This window comes from Vigna umbellata, chromosome 1 (assembly GCF_029865625.1).
Source record: "Vigna umbellata cultivar VRB3 chromosome 1, Vumbellata_1.0, whole genome shotgun sequence".
Lineage (NCBI taxonomy): Eukaryota > Viridiplantae > Streptophyta > Magnoliopsida > Fabales > Fabaceae > Vigna > Vigna umbellata.
The window spans coordinates 35,919,620-35,947,090 of record NC_142165.1 but is presented as its reverse complement, the minus strand read 5'-3'; the positions used below and the strand labels follow the sequence as shown (position 1 = coordinate 35,947,090).

Sequence of the window (27,471 nt, the reverse complement as noted above, 5' to 3'; positions counted from 1 at the left end):
TTCACAACCCACAACCTGTTCTTGATTCTTACAGGTGTGCCAAGTTGGAGTCTTCTTTTCTTCCAGTCACCAGGAATTTCTCCTCCTCTTCCAATCTTTTCTTCCTTGTGTACCTGAAACAACAAACAATGGTTACCTGCAACCTTGAGATTTTCATCTTTACGGCTAGTCATGGGTGCATCTTGAAATGCAGCTTTATAACTAGCTTCTTCCTCCTGTGTTTGCGTCTCATCTTTAAAGACGTCTATAACCACTCTCTCCTCCCTGTCCTGGAGCACCACTATACCTTCATTTACATCAATGATAGCTCTAGCCGTTTTCATAAACGGTCTTCCAAGTATGATAGGTATCTTCTCTGTCTCCATCTTCATCACCACAAAGTCTGCCAAGAACTGAAGTTTGCCAACACAAACTATAATGACCTCTGCAATCCCACATGGCTCCTTTGAAGATCCATCGGCCATTACTAGATTAACCTTTACAGGTTTCACATTAACATTGCCGATTTGCTCCAGTAAAGAGTGAGGTATCAAGTTAACACTTGAACCTAAATCAAGAAGAGCTTTTTCTTCCCTATGGTACAAGGGATAGAAAAACTGCCTGGATCTGTTGCTTTAGGAGGGAATGACTCTTTTTTAACAGTTATACACTCCTTTGCTTCATCATCTCTACGTCTTTTCTTTGTAGAGATGTTTTCATCAGATTTTGTGTAAACTGTGATTTGCTGTAGAATCTGCTCCCAAGGTGCATCATTATCCACCATTCTGAATAATTCTGTGAAGTCCAGTTGTTTCCCTTGATGGATTGGAAAAGGAACAGTACTTTTGCTCTCTATTTCTCTTCTCTCTTCTGTATCTAACTCAACTTTCTCATCATCAACACTCTTTACCACCTTGCACTCTTCTCTAGGGTTAACCTCAGTATTAGCCCCAAAATTTCTATTTGGCCTTTCTTCCAATTGCTTGGTAATCTGACCCATTTGAATCTCCAAGTTCTTAATAGCGGCTTCAGTGCTCTTTTGAGAAGATTCAGTTTTCTGTATGAATTGCTGAAGAGTTTCTTCCAACCTTGTTGATCTTTCATTAAGCATAGATAACTGTTGCCATAAGGTGGGTTGCTGCTGCTGCTTATTATATTGACTAGCTTGCCCAGTTTTTCCTTGACCAATACTTGGGTGTGGTTTCCACCCTTGATTGTAGTTCCCTTGACGGTATGGAAATTGATTGGTCATGAAATTAACATCCTCTAAAGCTTCCACTGGAAAGGCGCATTGACCATTTATATGGTCGCCTCCACACACTTCGCACAACTGGGTTTGTACCTGTGCAGCAGTTTTCAACTCTTTGGGTAATTGTGCAAGAGTTTTAGTCAGAGTCTCCAGCTGTTGAGTTAGAATTTTGTTTTGAGCTAGCAGGGCATCATGTGTCTGTAATTGGAGGACTCCTTTTTGCATAGGAGCTCCTTTCTCACTATGTAGCTCATTATCACTAGTAGCCATGTTTTCTATAATCTCTGTTGCTTCCTCTGGAGTTTTCCATTTAATATTGCCTCCTGCTGAGGCGTCCAACATCATCTTGGTTTGTGAACCAAGCCCTGCAAGGAAAGTTAAGACTACTTCCTGATCTTCAAAGCCATGTGTGGGTGTTTTTCTTAGCAAGCTTTTGTATCTGTCCCATGCATGCCCCAGTGATTCTTCCATACCCTGCTTAAATGAAGAAATCTCTTGCTTGCCTTTTGTCACCTTAGATTGTGGGAAGTACTTGTTTAAAAATTTTGTGACCACTGCTTCCCACTCTGTGAAACTTTCTTCTGGGAAAGAATTCAACCAAAGCTTAGCATTGCCTCCCAATGAGAAAGGAAACAAGCTAAGTTTGATAGCTTCGTCTGGCACCCCATTAATTTTGACTGTGTTGCAAATCTCATTGAAGGTAGTGAGGTGCTCATATGGGCTTTCATGAGATAACCCATTAAATTGGTTGCTTTTCACCAGTTGAATCAATGCTGGTTTGACCTCCATATTAGCTGCATTGACTCTAGGTCTAGCTATACTGTTAAAGTGCTGAGGTCTAGCTATATTAGTGTAGTCAGCAAGTGTTCTTCTAACATTGTTGTTCTCCATATTTTCTGTGCTATGAACAGAACCTTGTGGTGATGATTGTAAGAGAGTTTCTGGAGAAGGGAAAAGTTCTCTAGATGTTCGGATTCTTCTCCTCCGTCTACTCTCGTCTAGACCTTCAAGCAGAGGTTCTGTTGTTTTCTTGCTCCTTGTTCTAATTGCTTCCTGCATGCACAAGAAAACAAAACCCTAGAAAAGATTTGTTAGCACAAAAAGATATAGGAGAAGATATAGATTCAGAAGATAAAAGATTCAGGGGATAAGATAAAATAATATAAAATAAAATAAAATAAAATAAAATCTAATCTAATCAAATCAAATAAAATAAAATAAAATCTAATCTAATCAAATCGAATAAAATCTAATCTAATCAAATAAAATAAAATAAAATAAAATCTAATCTAATCAAATAAAATAAAATAAAATAAAATCTAATCTAATCAAATCGAATAAAATCTAATCTAATCAAATAAAATAAAATAAAATAAAATCTAATCTAATCAAATCAAATAAAATCTAATCTAATAAAATAAAATAAAATAAAATAAAATCAAATCAAATAAGATAAAATAAAATAAAATAAAATAAAATAAAATAAAATCAAATAAAATAAAATCAAATAAAATAAAACCAAATCAAATAAAAACCGAAAAAATAAAAACAGAAAATAAAAACAGAAATTCAAAATTAAAGTCAAAGATAATCAATAATCACACAAATTAACCAATTAAACCACAGTCCCCGGCAACGGCGCCAAAAACTTGATGGACAAATTTATGATCACCAAAATATGATGTCACAAACTTGTTGAACAATCGGCAAGTATGACCGAATCGTTTCAAGTAATAAACTCGGTAAGACCAAGTATCGTTCTCCCAAAGGACTCACGGCCTAGTTTAGTTGTGTGGTTCGTTGATTAGCTAAGACTTAAGAACGAAATATTTGAAGTTTAATATGCAAAACAGAAAATAAACATGTATGCATGAGGTTTTGATCAATGGCAAAAGCAAAAGACAAGCACTTTCAATGAAATATATTGATGAATATGTTGTTGGGGGTCAATTTCATCTTATCCACTCTCATATATTTTAGGAATTCAACATTCAAGTCATCATTGTTAATGCCACTCTCTAAATTACCTTTCAAGAAGGCTTCTCCCTAATTACGAGTTCATACAATTCCTAGCATTCCTAATAATTAGTTTTTTTAGCACAGGAGCTTAAGGCAACCAATATACTATTAGGAGAAATTCCCCGGATCTAGACTTCCCCGTACATTCCCGTATCGACAAAATCAATAATCATGCATTGAATGAGTTAAACAAAGCAAGCATTAAGCAAAGAGGAAAAACCCTAACTAATGATGAAAGACAGCATAAATCTTAGATTAAGATGCAAGCACAAATTCCATATGTGAGAGCTTCAAAAGATTACATTGATTCCCTAACAAACATACAAGGTTTAGTTCACCATATTCATGGTGAACCTAGATGAACAATAATGAAAGAATGAAAGATAAAACCCTAGAAATGTGAAGAGGTAGCCTGAGCATCCAAGATCCTCCTTCAAAGGGGTGGAAGAGAGAGTGTTTGCTTCGTTTCTGCCAAAGATACAAACCCTAGGACGTCCTAAAGCTTATATACTATTCTAAAATTACAAAAAATCTAGGTCCAAGCCCATAAGTGTGCCGCTCAGTGGTAAAGTGCCGCTCAGCGATAAATGCATGAGTAGTTTCTTCCCCTCAGCGGCCATTTTGCCCCTCAGCGGTCCTCCCGTGAGCTCCTGAGTGCCGCTCAGCGGTAAACTGCCGCTGAGCGGTACTTGCGACTTCTTCTTTTGCACTTTTTGATGTCTTTTCTGATTCCATCTCTCTCCTTCTTCACTTCTTTCACTAAATTCACCTTAAAACCTGCACAAAAACACTGAAATCAAGCATAAACCTGTCCAGCTCTCTTATTTCTGAAAATATGAAGAAAAGCTTGATTTCAAGCTAGTTTCTAAGTATAAAGGTTGCTTTTAATATCAATTTTAAGCATGAAAATAACAGTTTTTTAATTGTTATCAACACCATCGTTGTTGAATCAGGTCAGGCATCAGTTTATGGCTTTCTTGAACCTCGGACCATTCAACCATCTGGAAACACATTAGATTTCAAAAAATCATATATTGAAACATGAATGACTGAGTCTAACAGAGAGATATATATCGCTCCATACATTGATGCGTATGTGTTTCCCAATATTGTCAACTTTTATCAAATTTTAATCAATAAACTAACTCACTAGTATTTGGTACATGACAGGGGCCATTGGCAACTCATGGTGATCATTCCAAAAAAAGCACAAGTTGTATAGTTTTGTTCTCTTCATAGGAAGATTAAAGTGGAGTTGAAGTCCTTGATACAAACGTAAGTATTACATTCATTCTTATCAATTCATTATGATATTAATATATTAACTTATGTTTCTAATGTTTCAAATTTGTTTAGAGTTGTGACTGGGACCAGAGGACAACAACTTGAAATTATATATCCTAAGGTTGGAATTCGTTGATCTTTAACCTTTAATTTTCGTAGTCAAATTTAAACCATTACATTTGACTAAGTTCTTTCACATGTTTAGTGTAATAGGCAAAATGATTCTTGGGCATGTGGCTACTACATCATGTCATGGATGAAGGCAACATCCGAGCAGAAATCAGAGGGGAATGGACTGAGGTAGACATTTACATTTGAAAATCTTACAAATATCAATAAACTTTTAAAACATTAAAATGAATATAATAGTAAAGTTTCCTTGATTATGCAACGGTTCAACACTACCTCTTCATTGTCCACTTCAGTAATAAAGACGATAAGAGAGGATTGGGCATGATATTTGAATAAACATTTTAAATAGCTATAGCTTTAGGTTTTTCCTTTCATGATAGTAGCGTTTGCTTACTTGTGCAGCTTTAAACTGTTAATAGATTATTGTGAATAGATGAATACTATGAATAGATGAATACTGCTTAACCATGGAGTTCTTATGAGTCAGGCTACCGAAAAGTAAATGCATTTTGGTGATATGAGTAGTCAAATCAATTCCTTTAAGCTATCCTTCAACTGTATAGTCCCATACCTATACAGTCTCCAAATCCCTCTCATTCCACACCGTACTGGGAGAGGCTAGGCTCTGATACCATCTGTAACGTCCCGGCAACTCACAGGGACCGTTGACTGCCCCCACAGACCACCACCAGGCTTTCCAGTGTGCTTTGTCCTCACTCGCACACTTTCTGGGAAAACTTCCCAGAAGGTCACCCATCCCAGAATTACTCCAGGCTAAGCACGCTTAACCATGGAGTTCTTATGAGTCAGGCTACCGAAAAGTAAATGCATTTTGGTGATATGAGTAGTCAAATCAATTCCTTTAAGCTATCCTTCAACTGTATAGTCCCATACCTATACAGTCTCCAAATCCCTCTCATTCCGATGTATGTTCGATTCATCCATGTACCCCTTCCACCCGAAGCTGCCAGGAGCCGCTCCTTGTCTGTGCCCCCTGCACCATGCTTCTTGCACCGGCGTCACTCCCCGCCCTCGTCTCAGGAATAATCCATCTTCATCATAGACTCTAGAACCACCACTTATTTTGACAAAATACTACTCCCCCCAACTTGACTAACATGAAAACATTGCCTCTGTACTAAAATGCTCTAATGCTCAATAGTGTGGATTGATTTAGCCATTACTTTCAAGACAATTATGAACTCCTAAACTTCAGCTATTAAGAATCTTTCTTTCGCACAACCAACCCTATTGTCTCTGCCACATCGATAACCATTTATCAATCCTTCACTACTTCCAAAAATTCTCTTCTAAAGTTCTGCTAGCCTTCACTTCAGATCAACCCTTGACTGATACCCTTTTATCTCCTCTTGTTTCTTTTAAGAATCACCATACTAATGACTTGATCACTACCACTTCTGATTTAACTACCGTCTGTTATGCTCTTGATCACCTTTAACCACATCAATTCTGAGGACTTCACATTGCTTTACTGATATCCACTCTTGAGTAGCATAGTTTCCAACTATACTACCCCATTACCAAGTTAAATCTTTACTCCGTTGCAGCGACAAAACCAATTTGAGCACTCTATCTTCACTTCGTTATCTCACTAACTTGAACCATATGTAAATCTTGATCCACTATCCTGCACTCATACTTAGATCTGTAACCTCTTCAACTTGAGATCACTAGCTTGATCAGTATCAGGCCAACTCATGATACATCTCAAACTAGGATGGTCCAACCTGCTCTTTCTCAACCATTTTGAGAAACCCACTAATTATAGTATTTCAACTATACTAACGAAATCACTTTACAGCTTCACTAGAGACCCCAATCTTCATATTCTTCAACCAACTCTTACTCAATCCTTATCAAACCAAGAACCTGAATCTCTCTTTGTTCAAACCATCTGTTAACATAACCTTACCTCTAGATTGCCACTATAACTCAAAACCACAGCTCAAATAGTCTCCTTCGTCCATTGACCCACTCTTCCCATTCCAAAGCCATTAATACTTTCTCACTTTAAAGTTGACCCTGTAGCTTGCAACCGAAGGCTCACTTATCTTCCCTGCCTGATACATGTTTCTTTCACACCTAAACTCACTTCTGACTCTTGAAGATTACCAAACACTCCCAACTCATGCTCATATAACAACACCAATACTGTTTCAAAGAACTCGTCCCTCACAAACCACCAATCCACAATTTTGAAAGCTCTTCATGCATACCTATTACTAACAATAACATGCTCACCATCATCCGCTGCACTACTCTGATCCTTATACTTCCTTACTCACCAATTTACTGAAAAGAACACTTCCTTCATGACAACTGTAACCAGAAAATGATCACCCTCGAAGAACCTTTCTCGGAACTTCTATGACCTTACAAAACCCTGAAAACTCTTCCCTTGCATAATAGCCTTGTCATTCCATTTCCTCAACACTGTTTTCTACTCCACAAAACGACCATGCCCGAAATCACTCCTGATTGTTAAGACTTATACTATACTGTGCCAACATGTCCTCTATTTCTCTTCTGCAATTCTTTAACCTTGTAGTTCTCCCTATGATTATACTGAGTCCAAATATTATTGCTCTAACTCAACCTCCATCTTCCTCTTGCACTACACGACTTAAACAGGAACCACCCAAAAATTTCGGACACTGGTGTTGCCTAAGACCCCACTCCAAAGTGAATTCCACTTCTCCAAGTTATAAAATCCCATACTTGTTGCCGAACACCAACCAAAACCCTTACACCATAAAGATTTATCTTCTCTTTTTCACATATCCATGCTAACCTCTTTTGATTCTCACACCCCTTTTTCTTCACTTTCCAATTTGATCCAAAATTGATATATAACCGTTGACTTTTCTTCTTGAAATACGAAGCTTCTATTAAAGACTATAAAGCACTAGAGAACTAGTTTGAAACAACAAACCTCCCTTGAATCACACCTCAAACTTACGAAGGAACAACATCATCTCTTCTTCATTTACAATTTATAGACATCTTGAATTCTCATAACACTTGCTTCCATCTTTCGCTCAACTATACTTGATGCACCACCTTCGTTCTCCTTCCCTGTCAAGAAACCACTCCATATAAACTTCAAACTTAAGCCCTTATATTAGCTCCACAAACGTCACATCACTCATAATTCTTCTTGCACTCATCCCGGCCAGATTAACTTAAAACCTTCTTCTTCAAGAATTGCCCTCTTCAACTCGGAATCGTCAAAATGCAAACCCTATCTTTAATCCTCTAAACCTCAAGATACTCTTAACCAACAACACCAATCCTCTGACCTTATCTGAACTTACCAACTCACTGCCTTCTGCAATCCATCATTCAACATCCACTTCTCTCTTGATCAAACTCAGCCGAACACTGAACATCACTATAAAACCACACCCAAAGAAAATTAACTTTATCACAACCTGCAACTTCATAACTCTGAACATCTCAACCAACCCAAACTTCTCTGATCATTCTCGATACCTTCTTTAGCAACTTATACTACAACCACCCTTTATCATCTGTTCTAAAACCCTTCTTCTCCTTTCTTCATCCACTGTGCTCTTAATTATCTGACCTTATACTTTCTTACCAAACTGACATTTTGGTGTACTCCTTCCTTCGACATTTGAAATCTCTCATCTCAGCCAATGATCAAACCTTTATTCTATACGAACCACTAATCTTGAAACATTCTTCTAAACTTGACTATGCATTATCCAATTGCGGTTAATGCTTAACCACTCCATTTGGTTATTTAACTCACAGTCCTAAAATACTTCAATTCTCCTCACACACTTCATGTTCCCTCAACTTAGAGATCCGACTTCTATTACACCCTCCTTAAATCCGTTCTATGTTTTACACACTGCTCCTCAAACCCTTCTTCTTCTACTTCCTATCAAAATAACGATTTCCCGTGGTCCACTTATTTCTTTCTTAACTTAAGCTTCAAACCATCTATCTCTTCTCTTATTCAGATTCCAATCACCGCCGATACATTGGTCCATATTACAAATCTCACCCAATGCTACTCCGTCGCTCACCAACACTTCCCTTTCTTCTAACCTCTGACGTTACTGATACACTGAACTAAACTGATCTCTCAAACTTTGTCACACCCATGCTTACCCAAAGCTCATCTTATTCTAACCTTCAAACCCAACTCTTCTTGTGGAATACACGGTATCTGACCTTTTGACTCTATTCTTGAAAACTTCTTCACCCCACAAACATTACTTATAAACTCCAACATCTTCACCCATCCTTTGAAACCTAAACTCTGGTCTTCTATCTCCTTATCTTCGAGGCAAGAATTTGCCTTAAAGGCTCTAACCAATTCTAATGAAGGTATATATATATCAGGTTGTCCTTGAATCTGCATCCCTCTACCACTATAGAGCACAGTACACTACCACAAAGGCAAGAACAAGACAAAGATTTCTAAAGACAACCACAATGGAACCACAACTCTATCTTTCCCTAAACCTTCAGAATTAAGAAAGGAAAATCATCTCTGGTAAAAGTCATGAGTGTGCACCCTCATCACTCCTATCAAGATGTTTTCTGTCCTCAAAACCTCTAGTTAGAAACAATAATCTACTATCTAGACTTGGAGGAAATGGTAAATTATACCATTTAGACTCAATTCTTCATAGAGAAGACACGACAAACCCACAACTCACAGGTCATCCTAAGGACAAACTGCTCTGATACCATAAGTGTGACATCCCCAAAATATACGACATGTATATATAATAAAGATGTCATTCAGTTATAATATTGGAAAGCAGTTAGAGACATAAGGCAGACTATATGAGTTACAGTCATCCAAAATAAAATCAGAGTTGGTCTCTTAAACACAGAGGACCACTGAAAATTTTCTCCAGAGTAGTTCTACAAATCAAAAGCCTAAGCATACTAAGCTGCAACATCACTGTCTTCCAGTGCTTGCTCCACACATACCTCTTCTTCATCTGCTCACATCCAATTGGATGATCATTGCAAAAGAAAACACATACAACATGCACAAACACAAGCAAGCAAGGGTGAGCTAGAAATAAAAAAAAACATGTTATACAGATAGCACAGTTAATTCATGTTATCATACATAGATTCATATAAAAGAACAATTAAGGCATACTCATTAAACCATAGTTCACACACTCACACGACATGTAAAAGTTCATCAATCATGGTAAATTGGCATTACAAAACTTGTTACTTTATACCCCGACCTGTTACTTTATAGACCGACTCGTCCGGACTAGAATGATTACCGAGCTATGGCGGGTCATGCACTCGTTGTGGCTTTATGAAACTTGGGCACTACCGCCCTGACACTACCGCCTTGTGAAACTTGGGCACTACCGCCCGGTGGAACTTTGGGCACTACCGCCCGGCCACAGTCACGAGGTTAATCCGTTATCACTCACCTTGGATCATATGGAAGCATCCAAGACTAGGACCTCCTGCTACTCCTCACCACATGTTCAATCCTCTCTACATGAGAAGAAAGACCATTGGAGTTTCAGGATGACCCCCAAAACTGAGCTACCATGTAATCATTCTATACAACCCCAAAACACCACCATGTATCCTCTCCTTGAGGATCATGGAATTACGTCCATCCATCATACTTTTCAAAAACCACATACTTTCACTTTTACATTGCATACAAACGTAGATATAATACTAATTATACTTCAAAAGACCACAAACAACTTAATAAGTCATCAAAATCACATGAAACCATTCCATGTACATTAATAGGCAATAACAGTCCAAGAAGAACCACTAAACAACACAAAACCCCTTAAACTCATACTTAGACAAAGAAAACAACTTTGAAACCATCACCAACAGTTCCGGAAAGGTCCAAAACCCCTAAAACGACCTAGAGAACGTCCAAAAATGATATCCGAAACCCCAAAAACTACCAAAAACTGTCCTGAATGATTTTCCGACAACAATAATCGATTATCATAAGTGATAATCGATTATTTGCGAGAGCTTTGAAGAAGATACAACTTTCTGACTAGAAATAATCGATTATCAAGTGAGATAATCGATTATCAAGTGAGATAATCGATTATGCTTTTCAGTTTTTGACAGCAACGTGATTTTTCTGGTTTCGGTGCATCTTAGACATATCCAAATGAACAAATAAAAATCTGTAACTCTAATATTGATATGAAACATGTTTATATATGAAAGTAAAGCATTGCATTGGTCATTTGGATAAGAATTAGATGTACTAAACCAACTCAATTTCTACTCCAAAACATCTAACTCAATAACTAGAGGACCCCAAACCCAATTTTTTATTAACTCAGGACCCAATTTCAATCCTACCATGTTGCTAATGGCTTTCCTCAATTTTATGACCTTAGCCAGTTCTAATAGACTCATACGAGCCAGCCCCACTGCCCAATTTCCTTTATCTCACTTCCCTTTACCGTAAGCTGACACAGTACCTGCACACCTATTTATTAACCCCAATACCAACATTTCATACTCCAGTTCTCTCCAACAACAGTCAGTACCACCAACAAATATATCCAGGTAAAATCAACATCCGTACAGCATGATCACACAATTTCTTCATTTTCAACCAACACAATTTAAACATGTTCATCACCAAAACAACATAACAGTAAAAAAAAACAAAATAAATTAGACAAGCATATCATACATCATCTAAAATTGTAACTAGCTCCCCTTACCTGAAAGTCAAATAGTACAGCTCAATAAAATGCCCTAACAGTATCCTCCACACAGCGCAGAACTTGACAGAACCTACAGATCACCAAATTGGTGATAGAACATAGCTCTTAGAGCTCGAATAAACAGAGAATCAAAATGAGCTCCATGCAACCAGTAAAGTTGCATGCCCTAATATCCAGAAAGTTGAGAATTTGACTTACCCGTCCAAATGAAAATCTAATCTGATAGGATGGAAGCTCTCAACTCCGTGAGTGAAAGGACACCACCTATTTGAAATTTAAACGGTGGAAAGTGGTGGAAAAGTAGAGAGAAGTCAGAGCAAGGAGAAGAGAAGTGGAACTGAGTTTTAGAGGGAGAAAGGGAAACTGGAAATAGGTTCAGAGTTGGGAAAAAGAGGAAACCCCTCCTAAGGTCTTGGTGCCTTTAGCCCTTTGGGCCTGGCTGCCTTAGAAAATAGGACCTCCTAGCCCATAATTTTCAGGACCTTACATTCTCCCACACTTCAAAAATTTTCGACCTCGAAAATTAGACGTATCAACTAAAAGGAATAATCCATCTTCATCATAGACTCTAGAACCACCACTTATTTTGACAAAATACTACTCCCCCCAACTTGACTAACATGAAAACATTGCCTCTGTACTAAAATGCTCTAATGCTCAATAATGTGGATTGATTTAGCCATTACTTTCAAGACAATTATGAACTCCTAAACTTCAGCTATTAAGAATCTTTCTTTCGCACAACCAACCCTATTGTCTCTGCCACATCGATAACCATTTATCAATCCTTCACTACTTCCAAAAATTCTCTTCTAAAGTTCTGCTAGCCTTCACTTCAGATCAACCCTTGACTGATACCCTTTTATCTCCTCTTGTTTCTTTTAAGAATCACCATACTAATGACTTGATCACTACCACTTCTGATTTAACTACCGTCTGTTATGCTCTTGATCACCTTTAACCACATCAATTCTGAGGACTTCACATTGCTTTACTGATATCCACTCTTGAGTAGCATAGTTTCCAACTATACTACCCCATTACCAAGTTAAATCTTTACTCCGTTGCAGCGACAAAACCAATTTGAGCACTCTATCTTCACTTCGTTATCTCACTAACTTGAACCATATGTAAATCTTGATCCACTATCCTGCACTCATACTTAGATCTGTAACCTCTTCAACTTGAGATCACTAGCTTGATCAGTATCAGGCCAACTCATGATACATCTCAAACTAGGATGGTCCAACCTGCTCTTTCTCAACCATTTTGAGAAACCCACTAATTATAGTATTTCAACTATACTAACGAAATCACTTTACAGCTTCACTAGAGACCCCAATCTTCATATTCTTCAACCAACTCTTACTCAATCCTTATCAAACCAAGAACCTGAATCTCTCTTTGTTCAAACCATCTGTTAACATAACCTTACCTCTAGATTGCCACTATAACTCAAAACCACAGCTCAAATAGTCTCCTTCGTCCATTGACCCACTCTTCCCATTCCAAAGCCATTAATACTTTCTCACTTTAAAGTTGACCCTGTAGCTTGCAACCGAAGGCTCACTTATCTTCCCTGCCTGATACATGTTTCTTTCACACCTAAACTCACTTCTGACTCTTGAAGATTACCAAACACTCCCAACTCATGCTCATATAACAACACCAATACTGTTTCAAAGAACTCGTCCCTCACAAACCACCAATCCACAATTTTGAAAGCTCTTCATGCATACCTATTACTAACAATAACATGCTCACCATCATCCGCTGCACTACTCTGATCCTTATACTTCCTTACTCACCAATTTACTGAAAAGAACACTTCCTTCATGACAACTGTAACCAGAAAATGATCACCCTCGAAGAACCTTTCTCGGAACTTCTATGACCTTACAAAACCCTGAAAACTCTTCCCTTGCATAATAGCCTTGTCATTCCATTTCCTCAACACTGTTTTCTACTCCACAAAACGACCATGCCCGAAATCACTCCTGATTGTTAAGACTTATACTATACTGTGCCAACATGTCCTCTATTTCTCTTCTGCAATTCTTTAACCTTGTAGTTCTCCCTATGATTATACTGAGTCCAAATATTATTGCTCTAACTCAACCTCCATCTTCCTCTTGCACTACACGACTTAAACAGGAACCACCCAAAAATTTCGGACACTGGTGTTGCCTAAGACCCCACTCCAAAGTGAATTCCACTTCTCCAAGTTATAAAATCCCATACTTGTTGCCGAACACCAACCAAAACCCTTACACCATAAAGATTTATCTTCTCTTTTTCACATATCCATGCTAACCTCTTTTGATTCTCACACCCCTTTTTCTTCACTTTCCAATTTGATCCAAAATTGATATATAACCGTTGACTTTTCTTCTTGAAATACGAAGCTTCTATTAAAGACTATAAAGCACTAGAGAACTAGTTTGAAACAACAAACCTCCCTTGAATCACACCTCAAACTTACGAAGGAACAACATCATCTCTTCTTCATTTACAATTTATAGACATCTTGAATTCTCATAACACTTGCTTCCATCTTTCGCTCAACTATACTTGATGCACCACCTTCGTTCTCCTTCCCTGTCAAGAAACCACTCCATATAAACTTCAAACTTAAGCCCTTATATTAGCTCCACAAACGTCACATCACTCATAATTCTTCTTGCACTCATCCCGGCCAGATTAACTTAAAACCTTCTTCTTCAAGAATTGCCCTCTTCAACTCGGAATCGTCAAAATGCAAACCCTATCTTTAATCCTCTAAACCTCAAGATACTCTTAACCAACAACACCAATCCTCTGACCTTATCTGAACTTACCAACTCACTGCCTTCTGCAATCCATCATTCAACATCCACTTCTCTCTTGATCAAACTCAGCCGAACACTGAACATCACTATAAAACCACACCCAAAGAAAATTAACTTTATCACAACCTGCAACTTCATAACTCTGAACATCTCAACCAACCCAAACTTCTCTGATCATTCTCGATACCTTCTTTAGCAACTTATACTACAACCACCCTTTATCATCTGTTCTAAAACCCTTCTTCTCCTTTCTTCATCCACTGTGCTCTTAATTATCTGACCTTATACTTTCTTACCAAACTGACATTTTGGTGTACTCCTTCCTTCGACATTTGAAATCTCTCATCTCAGCCAATGATCAAACCTTTATTCTATACGAACCACTAATCTTGAAACATTCTTCTAAACTTGACTATGCATTATCCAATTGCGGTTAATGCTTAACCACTCCATTTGGTTATTTAACTCACAGTCCTAAAATACTTCAATTCTCCTCACACACTTCATGTTCCCTCAACTTAGAGATCCGACTTCTATTACACCCTCCTTAAATCCGTTCTATGTTTTACACACTGCTCCTCAAACCCTTCTTCTTCTACTTCCTATCAAAATAACGATTTCCCGTGGTCCACTTATTTCTTTCTTAACTTAAGCTTCAAACCATCTATCTCTTCTCTTATTCAGATTCCAATCACCGCCGATACATTGGTCCATATTACAAATCTCACCCAATGCTACTCCGTCGCTCACCAACACTTCCCTTTCTTCTAACCTCTGACGTTACTGATACACTGAACTAAACTGATCTCTCAAACTTTGTCACACCCATGCTTACCCAAAGCTCATCTTATTCTAACCTTCAAACCCAACTCTTCTTGTGGAATACACGGTATCTGACCTTTTGACTCTATTCTTGAAAACTTCTTCACCCCACAAACATTACTTATAAACTCCAACATCTTCACCCATCCTTTGAAACCTAAACTCTGGTCTTCTATCTCCTTATCTTCGAGGCAAGAATTTGCCTTAAAGGCTCTAACCAATTCTAATGAAGGTATATATATATCAGGTTGTCCTTGAATCTGCATCCCTCTACCACTATAGAGCACAGTACACTACCACAAAGGCAAGAACAAGACAAAGATTTCTAAAGACAACCACAATGGAACCACAACTCTATCTTTCCCTAAACCTTCAGAATTAAGAAAGGAAAATCATCTCTGGTAAAAGTCATGAGTGTGCACCCTCATCACTCCTATCAAGATGTTTTCTGTCCTCAAAACCTCTAGTTAGAAACAATAATCTACTATCTAGACTTGGAGGAAATGGTAAATTATACCATTTAGACTCAATTCTTCATAGAGAAGACACGACAAACCCACAACTCACAGGTCATCCTAAGGACAAACTGCTCTGATACCATAAGTGTGACATCCCCAAAATATACGACATGTATATATAATAAAGATGTCATTCAGTTATAATATTGGAAAGCAGTTAGAGACATAAGGCAGACTATATGAGTTACAGTCATCCAAAATAAAATCAGAGTTGGTCTCTTAAACACAGAGGACCACTGAAAATTTTCTCCAGAGTAGTTCTACAAATCAAAAGCCTAAGCATACTAAGCTGCAACATCACTGTCTTCCAGTGCTTGCTCCACACATACCTCTTCTTCATCTGCTCACATCCAATTGGATGATCATTGCAAAAGAAAACACATACAACATGCACAAACACAAGCAAGCAAGGGTGAGCTAGAAATAAAAAAAAACATGTTATACAGATAGCACAGTTAATTCATGTTATCATACATAGATTCATATAAAAGAACAATTAAGGCATACTCATTAAACCATAGTTCACACACTCACACGACATGTAAAAGTTCATCAATCATGGTAAATTGGCATTACAAAACTTGTTACTTTATACCCCGACCTGTTACTTTATAGACCGACTCGTCCGGACTAGAATGATTACCGAGCTATGGCGGGTCATGCACTCGTTGTGGCTTTATGAAACTTGGGCACTACCGCCCTGACACTACCGCCTTGTGAAACTTGGGCACTACCGCCCGGTGGAACTTTGGGCACTACCGCCCGGCCACAGTCACGAGGTTAATCCGTTATCACTCACCTTGGATCATATGGAAGCATCCAAGACTAGGACCTCCTGCTACTCCTCACCACATGTTCAATCCTCTCTACATGAGAAGAAAGACCATTGGAGTTTCAGGATGACCCCCAAAACTGAGCTACCATGTAATCATTCTATACAACCCCAAAACACCACCATGTATCCTCTCCTTGAGGATCATGGAATTACGTCCATCCATCATACTTTTCAAAAACCACATACTTTCACTTTTACATTGCATACAAACGTAGATATAATACTAATTATACTTCAAAAGACCACAAACAACTTAATAAGTCATCAAAATCACATGAAACCATTCCATGTACATTAATAGGCAATAACAGTCCAAGAAGAACCACTAAACAACACAAAACCCCTTAAACTCATACTTAGACAAGGAAAACAACTTTGAAACCATCACCAACAGTTCCGGAAAGGTCCAAAACCCCTAAAACGACCTAGAGAACGTCCAAAAATGATATTCGAAACCCCAAAAACTACCAAAAACTGTCCTGAATGATTTTCCGACAACAATAATCGATTATCATAAGTGATAATCGATTATTTGCGAGAGCTTTGAAGAAGATACAACTTTCTGACTAGAAATAATCGATTATCAAGTGAGATAATCGATTATCAAGTGAGATAATCGATTATGCTTTTCAGTTTTTGACAGCAACGTGATTTTTCTGGTTTCGGTGCATCTTAGACATATCCAAATGAACAAATAAAAATCTGTAACTCTAATATTGATATGAAACATGTTTATATATGAAAGTAAAGCATTGCATTGGTCATTTGGATAAGAATTAGATGTACTAAACCAACTCAATTTCTACTCCAAAACATCTAACTCAATAACTAGAGGACCCCAAACCCAATTTTTTATTAACTCAGGACCCAATTTCAATCCTACCATGTTGCTAATGGCTTTCCTCAATTTTATGACCTTAGCCAGTTCTAATAGACTCATACGAGCCAGCCCCACTGCCCAATTTCCTTTATCTCACTTCCCTTTACCGTAAGCTGACACAGTACCTGCACACCTATTTATTAACCCCAATACCAACATTTCATACTCCAGTTCTCTCCAACAACAGTCAGTACCACCAACAAATATATCCAGGTAAAATCAACATCCGTACAGCATGATCACACAATTTCTTCATTTTCAACCAACACAATTTAAACATGTTCATCACCAAAACAACATAACAGTAAAAAAAAAACAAAATAAATTAGACAAGCATATCATACATCATCTAAAATTGTAACTAGCTCCCCTTACCTGAAAGTCAAATAGTACAGCTCAATAAAATGCCCTAACAGTATCCTCCACACAGCGCAGAACTTGACAGAACCTACAGATCACCAAATTGGTGATAGAACATAGCTCTTAGAGCTCGAATAAACAGAGAATCAAAATGAGCTCCATGCAACCAGTAAAGTTGCATGCCCTAATATCCAGAAAGTTGAGAATTTGACTTACCCGTCCAAATGAAAATCTAATCTGATAGGATGGAAGCTCTCAACTCCGTGAGTGAAAGGACACCACCTATTTGAAATTTAAACGGTGGAAAGTGGTGGAAAAGTAGAGAGAAGTCAGAGCAAGGAGAAGAGAAGTGGAACTGAGTTTTAGAGGGAGAAAGGGAAATTGGAAATAGGTTCAGAGTTGGGAAAAAGAGGAAACCCCTCCTAAGGTCTTGGTGCCTTTAGCCCTTTGGGCCTGGCTGCCTTAGAAAATAGGACCTCCTAGCCCATAATTTTCAGGACCTTACAATTAGCGCTTTTAGTTTTACTATTTAATTGGAATTGATAAATTGATGATAGCATGATTTAAATTAATTAATTCTGTGAATATATATGAATTGGAAAACTAGTTTCTGTATTTCAGGTTTGGTTAAATGAGCTAAACCGAATCAAATTTAAAAAAAAAACACTAAAGGTAACGTCGAAGTATACACTTTCGATGTTCATACAGCGACAGTAACGTCACATATCGACAAGTTCGACGTTAACCTTACGTCCTTCACCTTATCCTTGACGTCAAATATTCCTTTAAATATAAATATTTATTCAAATATTACTCAAAAATTGACGTCCTCGTTGAACTTCGACGTGAACATTACATCTGTTACCTTTAGTAACAACGTTAACTTTACATCTGTTACCTTTAGTAACAACGTTAACTTTACGTCACTTCCCTCGTACATTAGACGACAAATCTTACTATAAATATAAATATTTATTCAAAAATTGGACGTCATTCTCTTTACGAAAGGACGTAACCTCACGTCGTTGCACAAAATCGACGTTAGGATTACGTCAATTCTCAATCCACTCGACGTCAAATTGTCCTAGTTACGTCGCCCAGTAATACTCGACATAAAATTTACATCACCCGTTATGACGTCGGTCTCGAATTCGTCATTAAAAGCCAAAAGTGAACGACGTAAAATGTTGGTTTTGTACTAATGAAACAAGGTAGGCTTATTTGGCTAGAGAGGCTCAAGAACAAAATTTCCTTTATCACTTCCAAGCATGTATATCAATCAAGAATTATCAACAAGAGTCAAGCCAAGGAATATGTGCAAGTGTTAAAAAAGAATGGCTTAAGTTCTCACACCAAGAGGGAGGGTGAATTAGTAATGTGCAAAGATATAAACTTTAAAAAACTTTTTAGCAAAGTAAGATGTTTTTATGCTTCTCTTGAATCCCAAGTAAAATGATATGTAATGCAGCAATTCACTTAATCGAATACACAAACAATTTAATCAACTATAATGAAAAAGTGTAGGGATCAGAGAATTCAAACACTGGTTTTTATACTAGTTTGGCCAAGCCTACATCTAGTGTCCTTCCAACCATAGGAAGAAAATGCACAATAAAGATCAAGGTTTTTACAACAACCTCACGCCAAAAATTTAAAACACCTCTCTAACCCTCTAATCTAATATAGGCAGTAAACAATACAAACACGCAACAAGAACACCCTCTTCTGCTGTCAAACCCTTTGAGCACACCCTTAAAGTCAAGAACACAATTCTTCTTCCTACAAGCACGCAAGGGATCCAAGCCAATCTTCATAGATTGCAAATTCCTGATCACGCAGATTACACCTTTCTGTGCAGATAGATTAGACGTTCAAACCTAGGAAATCTTGCTTCTCAAGAAACCTTTAAGCCTTGATCACCACAATCAATCTCTGGTTCTTGGAGCTTTTCTTTTTCTCTATAAGACACACAACGTTCTCTGAAAGATATGAAAATGTTAATTCTCTCAAAAGTTCTTACAAAAATTCAAATCAGCATCAATTTATAGTATTACACACATCATATGCATTTTAATCTATTTAGTTATTAATCTAGTTGAATACACTTTGGAGTTATAACAGACTAACAACAATCACAACATTTAATTGAATGGACATTTAATACAATCGACTCATAATAAATGCTTGGTCAACATATTTAAAAATATGACCGTTATGTCAATTATGACAAACATTTAGCAGTTTTCAAAAACTTAACAGACTTAATCGAATACAAAAAGGATACAGTCGATTAAGTAAAAACATTTAGAATAATTTTTGAAAACTTTTCTCTTCAAAATATTTCATAGCAGACTTGAAAAGAGTTTGTGCAAACCCACGAGTTTTAATCGATTCATCCCACAATGTAATCGACTTAAAACTGTTGTTTTGCCACACATTAAAGTTCAATCAAAGTGCTTGTGGTTTTTCATTTTCGAACACTTATGTTATGCATAAACATATAAAATCACATATTAAACATAGTGGTATGCTTTAAACAACACAATAATGTTCACACATATGCTTGTACATATATAACACAGTAAGCAAAAGCATATAACATGTGTAACACAGTATACACGTGTTATTATTAATTATGTGTTGTCATCATCAAAAACACAGTTATGACTGAGATTGTGTGGGTTTAGCTAAACCTGTGCTCCCCTTATCAACAATCTCAACAATCTCCCCTTTTTTAATTATGCACAACCATGATTAATAAAAGGCTTAATACCATTATTGGTCCCAATTTTGGTTGGCCATGTTTGAAATGGTCCCAATTTTTTTTTCTGTTCAATGTAGTCCTAAAGATCGTAATTTGTGTTCAATTTAGTCCTTTTTGCAAACGTCATTTAAATCGTTAACAACCAAATGTCCAGCACTGTAATTAGTGTATGAGATGTCATGTGTTTCGCTGACGTGGACTCTTTCAGGCATAGTGAGGTGGATTCATCTAACATGGCATAGGGTTTCTTTTAGTAAATAACACTTTTTAAAATTTTTAACTATTTATTAAATTCGAAATCCTAATTAATATATTAGGATTAAGCCCTAAAATTTAGTTTCCTAAATCCTAGTTATTTTCCTTCTCCTTTTGTTAAGTTATGAATCCTTAGCTCAGACTAATCTAACAAACACTAAATATTGAAATTACTCTTCTCAAATCAAAACTCAGATTGGGGGTGAGAGCTTTCGTTGTTCGTGTCTTTGTAGTGGCAAGAATCTGGACTTGTAACTCGCAGTGTGGCTTTAGGCCCTTAATGAAGAACTCGTGACCCCGTTTGTTCGAAGGAGGCAACAACACTGTGAAGGTGCAATCTGGGTAGGCTCCTTTGTCGCGCAAGGAGACCCTTTTTTTCTCCCTCTTCCCCCTATTCTAGTTCGACGATTTAAGAAAACTCTCCTTCTCTCTGTTTTCGTTCGTGGCGCAAGGATGAAGGCTTCCTTCCTCTTCTTCTTTTCTGGTTCGTCTTGCGGGAAAGGGAGGCGTTGTTCTTTGTTTCGTTTTTTTTGGTTTTGGGGTTTTCTGTTCTTGTTTTTTATTCTGATATTGGGGGTTTCAGTTTCTGTGTGAAGATCTTGCGATTCTGAGTTCATGAAGATGGCGAGGGCTGTGACGACATCGCCCTTTTGAATTGGGTTTTCTCTTGTCTTCCCCTGTAGGTGGTGGCAATAGTTAGGGTTTCTGAAATTGCGAATTGGGAATTTAGGTTTTTTGATCTTGAAATTGGGATTTCTAGTTTGGGAATTCCTTTTAGAAGCTTTGTTCTTGTTTCTAAAATTGTGTTTTCAAAGCTTTGACTGTGTTCTCCATATCATAAATCCACCGATGCCTTAAGGATTCCACATCAGCCAATACATGACCATTTCGCTCTCTAATTGCAGTGTTGGACATTTGGCCGTTAATGATTTAAATGGCATTTGCAAAAAGGAATTGAACACAAATTACAATCTTTAGGACTACATTGAACATAAAAAAAAATTAGGACCATTTCGAACATAGCCAACAAAAATTGGGACCAATAATGGTATTAAGCCTTAATAAAACCATGTTCGTACACACATTCACAATCATAGATTATATCAAATTTTCCAATTACATCAAATTCTCCCCCTTTGGGCATTATAAAAAAAGATATACAATTAGTAATTGAAACATTGATAATCAATCAAATAAAGATGCATAAGTTATAGTAACAAAATGATCTAAAAGCTCCCCCTATCAATGACAATCACATGACATTTATGTTTTCTCCCCCTTAATGAAAACATGTGAACTTCAATATGCAATGATCCCCCTGTCATTATGCATGTATTATTCTTCAAAACACAAATACATAATGCAGACATATCAGAGTAAGTATTAGAGCATATAAAAGCATATTCAAGCAATCTATCAGATCAAATTTTTTCACTTCATGTTTGATCAGATTGATACATGATGAATTATCAAAACAATTTAATCTCTTATGATCTCATTAATCATATACACAGCGGATAAAGACAGAGATATAAGATGAATACACATTCAACAGATAGTCAAATAACGTTTAAAGCTATAAGATATCATAAGTTTGGAAACTTCGAGCCCAATGAAGAAACTCAATCGATTTGAATATCATCATAATCGAATTCCTTTATTGTACAATAATGTTGATTTTCCATTTGATCTCTGACAGCAAGTATTGTTCCTACATAACCTTTCAGGCTTTTCCAAATCAAGCTTTTTAGCATTAATGCAGTACAATAATTAACACTGTTATGAATATGCAATAATGTGAATGTAACCTTAAAATGATCAAATTGCATACATACACACAGGTTAATCGATTTTGTACATTATTTTCATACAATCAATCACAGATGTAATTATCAAACGCAGATTGATTTAAACTGAAATTAACTTCCATTTCATTCATATAATAAGAAGTGATTATAATGATATGGAAACAAAACACACCTAAATATCTGGCAATTAGTGCTAATCACTATAAAACAAGCCAATAAAACAAAAATAACAACGAAACAGAAACAAAATCATGACTCAAAACTATGACCTTAAGACCCTTATTCTGATTCAGATGACTCTACAATCTTCTTATCTGCACTGTTCTTTTCACTTTGAGAATCATCTTCAGAGGTGCCACCAAAAGCATTTATCCTCAGTGCATAATCCATTTTTCAATGTAGTTCACATAAGGATCTTTGAAGCATTGATATTTTATCATCAAGTCTTCTAAACCTTTCAACCACAAACTTCTCAAATCATGTTTGAGGTTTGAATTTATATTTTGATGCGTCAATGTTGATAGAGGTAACACCATCAGTACCCGGATAGTATTTATCCTTGAATATCCAGCCTTCTTCACTTTTTCTAAGACCCATATGATCTAGAAACAATTTTTCAATTTCATTCTTCTTGTTGCAGCAAATGGTCACTTCATTTGTGATGTCCACATCATGAAACCTTACAATCCTGCTTATGAATACGACATATGGTAGATAGTATTATTTCTGCCTGGCTGCCCTATTCATGCGATAACTGATTACAAAAGTTCAATTTGTCTGAATCTTGGTTCTTAGTTCATGTAATAGATACACATCCTCTACAGTTAGTGTAGTTTGATTTTCACTCCTTGGAAGAAAAATCCAAGTGATCACAGATGCACACATCTTGTTCTCCTTGCTTAGATGATCAATACTAAAAGAATCATAATTTCTTACAATGTATGGATTCCTTAAGTAGTTGTTGTAGATATCAGTCTTGTTGAGACCCGATATGCCATGATATGATTTATATCCTCCTGATTGAAATTCAACAACAAACCTCCATACTACTTCATCAATGCAAATAGTTACACCCTTTACCTTGGATAGAAGACAATTTATTTCTTTCTTTAAGTGTGCATCAAACACTTTCACCAGATTTGGATAATAGTCTCCTTCGAGTTCAACAAACTTTGTTAGTCCATAGTGCACTAGTGCGAAAACAACGTATAACATCACGCGTTCAACATCCAATCACTGAATAACCAACATTAAAAATGATCGGTGGCATTTTTGTAAATAAATGCAATTATTAAACGTCGTTTAGAATTGTAATTCAACATAAAAAAATATAAAACATCGAATGCCCAAGCCTTTGACGTCAAAAGGTTAGTGAATTCAATAAAAATTTGAGCGGGAGATTGAAAATTCATTCACTTTATCTTAGCGCGTGAGACCCTATTCTCTTGTCAAACTTTTCTCGAACGAAGTTTGACGACCATCACATGTAACCTTTCTTTCATTTTATACAAATGCATGTTAATTAACCACTTTAGGTATGATTTTCGTTTGTTTTGACCGATTATTTTCGTGCTCTTGTCCTTTATAGGCGCATTCTGCTTTCTCTCTCACTGGTGATGATACTTTATTCCGACGAACACACCTTTTGAAAGTTAGTTTCCGTTTTCATTTTTAAGAACTTATTTGTTGAACTTGTTTGTTCTTTTTTGTTGAACTTGTTTGTTGTTGGTTATTGTTGTTTGTTGTTGATACTACAGTACACGTTCATAGTTCATGCTTTATAAAATATAAAAGACTGAAATTTGTTGTTTTTCTGCTTTTCAGGTCTCGTAGAGTTGTAAAAAAGGATCACAATTAATTAAAAAAACAAAAAAAAATTGATTAATGTCGTATATTGATAAAATTCGACGTTAAGTTAATGTCGTATATTGAAAAAATTCGACGTTAATTTAATGTCGAATTTTTTAAATTCGACATGAATTTAACGTCTCTTGATATGACGTCGTTCGTGAATTCGTTGTTAAAAGCTCAAAATATTCGACGTTGTACGCGATTTTTGTACTAATGGTGGACTAGCCATTCTTGAAACATAAATCCTTCAATACGAAAGAAGTCGATGCTTAGGCATTTGTGCCTGATTACTTCCTTGAAGCCCCCCTCTAGCATATGAAGTCAATTTGTTGTTCATCGTCGCTAAACCAGCTGAATGGATTTGCTTCTCTGACCAAAGGGGCATGGCACCTTCTAGGTCGAGAAGATGAAGCGACCATGACAAATCTCGAAGAATTATAGAGACTTCTTGGCTTAGAAAAGGGTTTGGTGTTTCACAATTTTAAGGCAATCACGTAGCACACAAATTTATCAAATCAAATGTTTATAAAGGCGTGAAACAAAATTTTAGTATTGGCCCTTTTAATTTTTCAAGAGCATACAAAGCCCATAATAAAGAAATAATCGATTTTGTTAATTTCATAATCAACTGTGTTTTACAGAGTATTTCCAAAAATAGAGATACACATACACATAACATAATCGACTCTATTCATAATACAATCGATTAAAAATCGTGTTAATGGATTTTCACTCAAACAAATCAATCACACAAACATTCATCAATCATGCATTTGACAATTATTCATACTAACATTTATCATACATGAATGTATGGAAAATAGATTGATACAGTTACCACATTGTAGATACTCAAGAACTTAAGATTTGTTGCAATTGTAGTTCATCCTTGAGCTTTGTTTCTGCTACAATAACAACTACTTCCCTACAAAACAACTTAATGGTTTTGATGCAGGTACCCACACAAACTTGGGTTCTTTCTTGTTAGTTGCATGAGGTTGTTCCTTAGGAATCCATTTATATTTTCCTTTCGGAACTCCAACCTTTCTATAGTAACAATTTCTAACATTGTGACCAATTGTATTGCAATAGAAGCAAACATTTGTAACAAGTTTACTAAGAGTAATAAAAAAAAGGTTTAATAGGTTCGGAGGTCCTTATATTTGTGGGTTCGTTTCAATTGGGTCCTCCAATTTTGAAAGTGATCAATTTGGTCCCTGATTTAACAAAATTGAGTCAATAATACCCTTTCCGTTAAATGTAATGGACGACGTTAACTTTTTAAACATGTAGCATGTTGAGGCATCCTTTTATTTGCAGGTTGCACAGTTTTATTTGAAGGATGCTTCAACATACCACATGTTTAAAACGTTAATGTCGTCCATTGCATTTAACGGAAAGGGTATTATTGACTCAATTTTGTTAAATTAGGGACCAAATTGATCACTTTCAAAATTGGAGGACCCAATTGAAACGAACCCACAAATATAGGGACCTCCGAACCTATTAAACCTAAAAAAAATCATCATCGTTGTCATCATCAGAATCTGCAAAGCCTGCCATGAAACATAAATTTGATTCCTGTTCAACACTACAATCATCATCACCATCACTGTTTCACCAAGCTATATATGCTTTTCTTTGCTTTCTGTTTGTTACCAATAAGGAGTATTGGTAAATCTTGAAGAAATTTGTTTTGATGATGCTACAAGAAGTTTTAGTTGCAGAAGATATTAGAATTAGTTAAAAGCAATTTGTAGAAATTAAATGTAGTAGGAAATTCTTGTAAACCTTGTAAACTTGCATTTTTAACTACAATAATCGATTATGATTAAGCAATAATCGATTATCACAAGTCATACTTGAATAATCGATTATCACTTCATATAATCGATTATCACATTTTTGAAAACCTATAACAGACTTGAATAATCGATTATCACTTATAATAATCGATTATTCATGGCAGTTGGGAGCTGACCTTTGGCACTCAGTGTACTTGGCTATATATTTTGTTTTGGAGAAATTAGAAAGCAACGGTTTTTGAACTGAGAAAGCTTAGAACACTGTGTGTCAGAGGAACGTTCTTAGAGAGCTTTTTGTTCATCGTTCCCTTGCTTGGTCTTGTGAAAGGAGAGGCTCGCGTATCGTGTGTGTCGATAGTCGGAGCAGACTCTCTTCAAGTTAGCAAGGTGCTCTGCCTGGTCTTGTGAAAGGAGAAGCTTGTGAATCGTTGGTCGATTGCTGGAGCGGTTCTCTTCAAGTTGGTAGAGTGGTTCTTTTCATTTTATTCCTGTTCATTTGATTGTAATCTGTTAAACCTTTTTTAGTGGAACTGTTAATCACTATTTATAGTGATTAACAACTGGACGTAGATTCTGTTGAATCGAACCAGGATAAAAATATCTGTGTGATTTTTCTATTCTCTACACTCATATTATTTTACGTATATCAACTGTTTGATTAATTTTCTGAAAGAAAATTATTTTTACTAAAAGGACCAAATTATTTTTAATTGTGATCGAACACGCATTCCGCTCTCTGAGTTGTTAATTCCGCTGCGCTATACTCTTCGAAAAATACCCCCTCCGGTACCATCACTGTTTTTGTCCTAAGGGTCCTTGGTGGTTGCTTTCTGACTATTTTTCAAGTCTAGATAGTCAGGCTTTATGTGGCCTTCCTATCCACATTCATAGCATTACACCATGTTGATTTTTGAACTCTTCCTTCCTCTTGAAGCACCTACAATATCAATATCAAAATTTCTATTTTTCATGAACTTATTAAATTTTCTTACCACCATGTTGATGATCTCTTTTTTTGATACTTCTGCATCTGATTCACCTTCAGATTCAGTCTTCTTTGAGGCTTTGAGGGAAATTGATTTCTTTTCTTCAATTTTTTCTTCCTCTCTCAGCCTTCCAAGTTCTAACTCATGCTCCCTAAGCTTGCCAAAAAGGTTGCCATATTCATGTTAGATGAATCTTTAGATTATGAGATAGCAGTTTCCTTTGGCTGCCAAGTTCTGTTAAGACTCTTCAGGATTTTGATGTTGATATCTTCTTTATCAAACACTTTGCCAAGAGCCATCAAGTGATTTACAATGTGTGTAAATCTTTTCTGCACCTT

General features: G+C 36.5%; 1 protein-coding gene across 1 annotated transcript in view; it reads left to right on the top strand.

The window, feature by feature from the left end:
* The first annotated feature begins 4,292 nt into the window (after positions 1–4,292).
* Positions 4,293–27,471, top strand: part of LOC148205248 (uncharacterized) — an 89,059-nt gene continuing 65,880 nt past the window's right edge. Inside the window, exon 1 of the mRNA XM_088104098.1 lies at positions 4,293–4,339. Within this exon, the coding sequence (XP_087960224.1) occupies positions 4,293–4,339 (47 nt within the window). The remainder of the gene's footprint in view (positions 4,340–27,471) is intronic.